The 7,364-nt window shown below is 35.5% G+C and overlaps 1 protein-coding gene across 1 annotated transcript in view; it reads left to right on the top strand.

Moving 5' to 3' along the window:
- Positions 1 to 1,124, top strand: part of LOC118732920 (intraflagellar transport protein 140 homolog) — a 192,858-nt gene extending 191,734 nt beyond the window's left edge. Inside the window, exon 13 of the mRNA XM_036462045.1 lies at positions 760 to 1,124. Coding sequence (XP_036317938.1) covers positions 760 to 1,052 — 293 coding nt within the window. The 3' untranslated portion in view covers positions 1,053 to 1,124. The remainder of the gene's footprint in view (positions 1 to 759) is intronic.
- Positions 1,125 to 7,364: the final 6,240 nt, after the last annotated feature.

Raw genomic sequence — 7,364 nt, 5'->3', positions numbered from 1 at the left:
AAAGAAAAATAAATAAATAGAAACAAAACTTCAAATTTACTCAAAAACGTCAACCAGCGAAATGTAATTTTTTATTTTTCCTTACACACGCTCATTTTTATTTTTACTCTCACGAAAACTTTGACTTTTGTAGGTTTGATGTCAATTTGGCTTCTACCTGTTTTTATTGTACCATGTTATTTGGTGGCATATTTGAAACGTCACAGATATGCATGGGCGTAGCCAGGTAGCATTTTTTTTTAAATATGTACGCATTCTTCCTAATATTTTTTTAAGTTGAAATAATTCACTATTACTTACATTCATTTAGTTTTTAAAAAATGCCAACCACCTCCATGTGGATTCGAATCTGCGATCTCAGACTCAGAAGCGGTAGCGCGATTCCACGGCCGATATTTGCGAGAAGATTAATTAGTTCCGTTTTTGATTTGGCTTTGACTTTTCAAAGATGTAATCGCTCAAAATAAAAATTTTGAAATTTTCTAACCAAAAGACCGCCGGATTAGCTCCTTCGATTTAATGAACTAGAAGGTTTCTACAAATTGATCTACCAGAATGTTTACTGATTGGGCTAGCTTTTCATTGTAGGGATGACTTTAGAAGACGTACACCCATGTATACGCAAGTTCCTTCAAAATTGCGTGGCATCTTTATTTTTATTCATAAATTAAAATACATATATTTAGAAAAGACTTAATATACATACTTTGAATTAAACTGGGTTAAAAATTAAATCAATGGCTCTACATATATTTTTAGTCAAACCGGAAACACCACCGATACGTCAAGCAGACATTCTAGCCATGTTGGTTCGTGCCTTGGCTTATTCTAAACAGTGGGCCGAAGCTGGCCGTTCTTTAAAAGAATTAGCCATGAAGGAAAATGCCTGGAGTACAATTGGGCTGGTCGATAAAGCTTTGGTGCAAAAGATAACAAAAGAATGTAATCTAGATTTTGAGATTATTTGGAATACGGGCCGAAGAAGAGTAAATGTTACAGACGATGAAACTGAGCGCGACAAAGAAGAGGAAATAGAAGAAGAATTGCATTGATGCAAATAATTTGAATGCGTTATTCTATAAAACTAATAAAAATATATGTTATACAAATGTCATTTTAACCTACATATTTCTCAACATTTTGGTTTCAGTACATACGCAATATTTCCATGTTGCGAAAGCTAGAGGGCTAACGACAAGATCCGACTTACGTATTTCTTTATTTGGGTAAAATGCAAGAAGCATCCCAAAAAACACCCAAAAAATTCCCAACTCATCTCGTAACTTTGGACTGGAAGTTGTGATGAACTTGGGGGGGGGGGCGAAATTGTGCCCAATACGGCAGCACTGCTTTTAATATACAAACACGATCCAGAAAATAAAGGTCGCGCCATTCGCGGACCGCTAACCCTCTCTTCGTCGATTTGACAGCATCCACCCAATCGCTGACGTCATAAAATACTTTTGTTTACATTCACTGTTGCCAACTTCATGCTTTTCGCACCAAATTTAGTGGGTATTCAAAACGCGAAAATTTTTGACTTTTGTGCTTGGTGCGTTTTTGGTGCTTTTGTTTTTAGTTTGAAGACACCAAATTAGAAAATCTCAAAAAATTGAAGAAAAATGTATAGCAATCGAAAGTGTGGTAAGCATTTTTACAAGAATTTAAACAAAATCATGGCACAGTGACAATCATAAGTGACAAAGAAATATGTGGCAGCACCTTCAATCATGCCAGAAGAAATCGACCGTTGTGCAAAAAACATTGATTTTTGAATCGGCATCCTTACAATAAAATTATGTATTCATACATAGTCCATAAAATACACCAATAAAAATTTGGTGATTTTTCAAAGTCAAAACTTGGCAACACTGCCTTTTGGTCGATGCTTCCTCTTTTTCTTGTCGAGTTCGTCTTGCTCTCTCATTCTAGTATTTATTGACGTCACGGCCAGTTGCTCTCAGCTCGATTGGCGCAATCTTGTATTCTATCATTCTTGATATACAAAGATATGCAAGTAGCAGCATTGGTAAAACCAAAGAACGTAAGTCTATAAGAGGAGACAACACGCTATAATTGTAGCGAGTGTAAACATCAGGGGCGTGCCTTCTCTTTTCATCCAATCACTAAACGTATTTGGGTAAAAGAGAAAGCACACTCCTGATGTTCCCACTCGTTACAATTATAACGTGTTGTCTCTTATAGATTTACGTTCTTTGACAGCATGCTTTCGATAAACATCGATTTCACATCACTGCGGTTGTTCTGGCTATTTCACACAATTAACAAGAAAAGATACCTTATTATTTTGCATAATCATGCAATGAAAATAAAAATTACATAAACGGATGATCAAACTTGACATTAGTTGCGTTCGATAACAAAATTAGCCAACACCAGCCAACAATCAAACTCAAGAGCGTAATAGGCTGTTTTTGCTTACACGTAAAAGCACATTTAGCGCATTTAGCTCTAAATGCTACTCTAAATGTACATTTATCCATACAAAATTCGTCACCTAAATGCAACTAAATGCAACTCCATTTTTGCATTAAGAATCTAAATGCTAAAAGCAACCCTGTGATCTTCCAAAATTTCCACGATTCGAACATGGTTCAAAGAGAAAAAGTGGCAACATTGCTTTTTCGAGTATACAGTTGCTAGCTACGTTTCAGTGATCGCCGATCGAGATTTCTTTTATTTTGCATTACATATTTGGATAAAGAAAAGTTAAGCAAATTCAACATCGATTTAATGCTGATAGAAATCTGGATCAATTTATGATCAACTCGGTTCGTTTTGTTTCCTAATTAAGTGAGAAAATTTTAATTGACAGCACCGACAAATGAATATATACACAAACAAATTTTCGGTTATGGATAAAACAATACAAGTTTTTGTATTGAATTTTTGGTTTAAAATTAATTTTTTCCTTTTCAGTAGGGTTTTTGCACATTATCTCCTGCGTGAGAATTGATCGTAATATATACGCATCTAAATAAGAGACTGGAACACGGCTGTTTGTCATAAGCATACGATTTCGAACTCGCGTAAATGTACATTTGCTAAATGCTATAGCATGAACGCTCTTCGAAAACATATGTTCGAAAGTGCTAAATGTTGCATTTTTAATGCAGCAAAAACGCTGCATAAGCGAAAATTCTCTCCCAAAGAGAAGGAAAAGCAAAAAAGTAATAGCCCGAACACAATGAAAACGACGAGCTACAAACCACAGCTGTCAAATTATTTTAACACGTACTCTTATGTAGATAATTACTTTGGCGACGACCGGGCTACGCGACGGCTGTGGTTGTGGCCAGATTAGATCTATTTCTATTTTTCTGGCGACAGATAAGGTTCTTCCTCTTCTTTTATGTCAAACTCATACAACTTCATGATGTCGCTGCCGCGTTCAAAGAAATCATGTCGCCATCTACAAAGCGCTTAGATAATAAAGATGACAAATTGGAAGCTGTGGTCGGTAGCTCGTCGTTTTCAATGTGTTCAGAACTTTAACGAACAGGAAATTAGCCATCACTTGCAAAAACCGGAAGATGAAGACACACCAGCTGACTTTGTTTATGTTTTATTTGTAAACAAACTGAAATTCATGTTGCCTCTATGGAAGAAAAAAGGCAATTGAACGTTCAATGTTCGCCAGGAACATTTCTAGAAGTAAAAACTAGTTGGCACTATCTTAGTCACATAGCAGGCTGCCAAAAAGCATATGAATACCAAAAACCGAAAAAATGCAATTTTGTTTGTTTACAAAAATTACAACCATATGTTTTGTGATGATATGTTTTCGTGTTGGATGGTTTTTGCTGACTAAAATTTTGCCAGTATAAAATGAACGCTTCTCTTGCATCAAAATGAACGCTTGCTCTCTCAATTTTTGTGTTTTGGATAATTTTTTTTCGTTATCGAACGCCATCCAGTAAAAAATTGGAAAAACTTTTACAAATTTTTGACTTGTCGAACGCAACTATTATTTAATAGAAATGTAATTTTTCCAAAATTTTGCTATATCGTAAACTAAGTCGAAACTACTTAGTAGAAGTCTGAAATGCGACTATGAATAGAGGTAAATTTTAAGTTGGTACTTAAATTTAAGTTGCAACTTTGTTAGTTTCGACTTACCACCACGTTATATAAATTCGCCTTTAATTATGCTCTTGAAGTACCACCATCGGGTCATGTACCCTATAATCGCGAACATATGAGTTTGACAGCTGTCATCAAAAATGCAGCGAGCGGTTTGTTATCTAGTGGTTGCAAACTATAGATAGTGGAAACCACCGATTGTTGACGATAGTTTTTCTGCCACTATCGATTGTGTCGATAGTCACTCTCTGCCGCTATCGACAGTTTGCGTTTACACAACTTGGGGTTTACATAGGACGATTTCGAGAAGACAATAGCAATACATTCACACTTTCTACTAATACATTCACACTTCTCTACTTCTCTCATTCATCCGAATTCTGAATTCCCAGGCATTTTCACCGAAAACTTGGGATGAGGAAATTCGAACTTCGAAAGAGCTGTTTGACACGCTTTTGAAAGCTCAACTCCGCCATTTAATATAAAAAGTCCTCAGGGTATTTTTATTCTAGGAGGAAAGGGAAAAGAGAGAAAATTCCCAGGGAGATTCTGTTCAGAATCGGCCTGATTGTCTTCGTCACTGTCTTTTTAATTTTTCGAAGACAGTGAATTAGACAGTAAATTGGACAATTCGGTCGTCTTGGTTAATTTGAAAAAAAAAGAGGTAAGACACAATCCCAATTATGAAGAAGTGATTTGTGTTTGTTTAGTTTATATATAATAATGAAATTCACGCCAAACGACACTAATGGCGGTTGCTGAAAAATGTATTGTCTATATAATTGTCTGAACGCATACTTTACAATACAATTTCTAATTATCTGCGTTCTTTGGTTTCACATATTTAGTTATTTCTCAATTATCTACGTTCTTTGGTTTGACATATTTTATTTTATAATGATAGTATCGATAGTCATGTACTGTCGGTAGTCAGCACCATCGATACTATCGATAGTGCCGTCGATAGTTTGCCACCCCTAGTGTCATCTTTTTCGCTGTGCTGTTGTGCATTGTTTTTTTTTTGTAGAAGATCTCGAAATTTATGTTTGTGTAAAAACATAAAACATTTAACAAATCCAATATTTTATTGAGCATGTGAAGCAGTCGAAAATACTAAGTTTCAAGAGGTAAGAAGATAGTGAACACAATTTTTTCAGTTATCTATATTTTTCAACCCACTTGTTGCATTGGTCTTTGATCAATACAATTTTTTTTTGGATAATTTTTAGTTATTTGGCCACTGTTTTCTTATGGTAATTATCTAGGTGGGCTTTCGACCCTATTCAGAAAGAAGTTCTGCGCAGAAATACGGCTTCTTTTTATGGCAATACAGAAAGTAGAAGGAAGTGAGGGTTACCATCCGTAATTATCTAGGTGGGCTCTCAACCCCCAAAATTGGTCAAAATTTTGGAAAGGGGGTACCATTAGACGCGCCTGGTCCCCAATAACAAGAATCCAAAAGCGGAAATTAACTTTTTACCCGATCAAAAGTTATTAACAAAAAATTTTGGTCGTTGAAGGCCCAACTAGATAATTACCTTTTTTTTAGTGCCGCGGAGGAGGAGGGGGCGATATCCAACCAACTAGAAAGACTTGACCCCTCGAAACCTTCCACAGACCCCTCGGGAACCATTAGAAAATGGTCTAAAATTTGCTTTTTGACATCGGTAATATAAACTCGGTAAACAGTATTTTTGTGCAGAACACCTTTCGGTGTTGGTGGCCTACGGCCGCGCTTAGAAAAATAATCCTCATCAGTCCAACTCCTGCTAGGGCTGCCATAGTCCTAAACCCTTCGACCAGGACACTTATCATCCAAATAAAAAACGAATATATAAGTAAATATGGTGCCAATACATTCGCTATAAGTACAGTTGCTTTGTTTCTGATATTATAAGCAATGTATTTTTGTGGTACCACCTCCAGCAAATTTCCGCATATCCTACAACGCGCTTCATGATCCATTATTGCCATTTTATATTTGCATAACCTGAAGATAATTTAGGTAGACTGTCTTAAGTGAAGCTATTCTAAAAGGCTTACCCAACAAGGACCGAAAAAAGTGCTTCGCTGCATGCTCCCTTGAAAGATGTTTCCTATTTACAATTTACCCGAATGTACTTAAATAAATGTTTATATTACTTAGCATTACAAATAGGCATTTAAAGTCGAAATAAAACTTTTTGATATGAACCTTAAATAAATTCCTTAAAGAAGATTGATTTTTATGAATTAATAAAAACTTTAAAAGAACTTCTTCAGAAGTCGTCCTACAAAAGCTCTTCTGAAAGCTCTTTTTTGAGTAGCGAAAGCAGAAGCCCTACAATTTGTGCCACTCCATACAAAAAATGAAGGAGAAAGGAAAGAAAGGCCTTTTTGATAAGATTTTAGCTCCTGAAATTACCTTCTGGGTTGTACTTACTTATGTATGACCCTTCAGCCTTGTACCTGATCAGGAACTTGCACTTTTTTAAATTGAGATTTTAACCAAATAAACTAAACAGAAAGAAGGTAAGCTCACCAGATATTCAACATGTTAGAAAAAACGTTTCATTATCAAATTGACAGAAAGCTTAAAATTTTTTTTCATAACAAAATCTAAAAATCATGGTTCTAAAAATTAGAGGAGTGTCTGCATTCACCTCATTTTCATTTCGAGTCCAGTTCTATACAAAATCTGTCAATTAGCTAACAATATATCTAATAGAAATTGAAAACGAATATAACAGCGTTAGATAAAATATTATTTTTAATAAAAATCAGCAGTTCTACGAAATTTGCAACTGTAGATCTTTACTTTTCTGTAAATTTTCAAACTATGTTTGAAGAAATAGAAATGTGAGATAGGGATGAGATAGGATATGTGTAATGAATTTTTAAATTTTTGTTCAACAATAAAACGTGCATTTACATACACCCAGTAGATAATTTCGGAGTTAAAAGCCTTTCCGAAAGGCCTTCCTGAGAGTCCAGAGGCCTTCCACTCTACATTCCTTTCTCCTTTCTTTTTTGTATGGAGTGGCACAAATTTTGAAGGGCTTCTTCCTTCGCTACCCATAGAACGCCTTCCAGAAGGGCTTTTATAGCAAGTATTTCAGAAGACCTTTATTATCTTTGTATGAAATGCACTTAGAAGCTGCCTCAATTATTGAGGCACCCCCCGGTTTCGTGATGGGATGGAATGGTTTTAAGAATAAACTTCTTCATTACAGATCTACACCCTGGCGGCTATTTATATCACGGGCATCAAACCACTTTCA

Source organism: Rhagoletis pomonella, unplaced genomic scaffold (assembly GCF_013731165.1).
Source record: "Rhagoletis pomonella isolate Grant_MI unplaced genomic scaffold, Rhpom_1.0 Rhpom_scaffold_00002, whole genome shotgun sequence".
Lineage (NCBI taxonomy): Eukaryota > Metazoa > Arthropoda > Insecta > Diptera > Tephritidae > Rhagoletis > Rhagoletis pomonella.
This window is presented reverse-complemented; position numbering and strand designations above follow the sequence as displayed.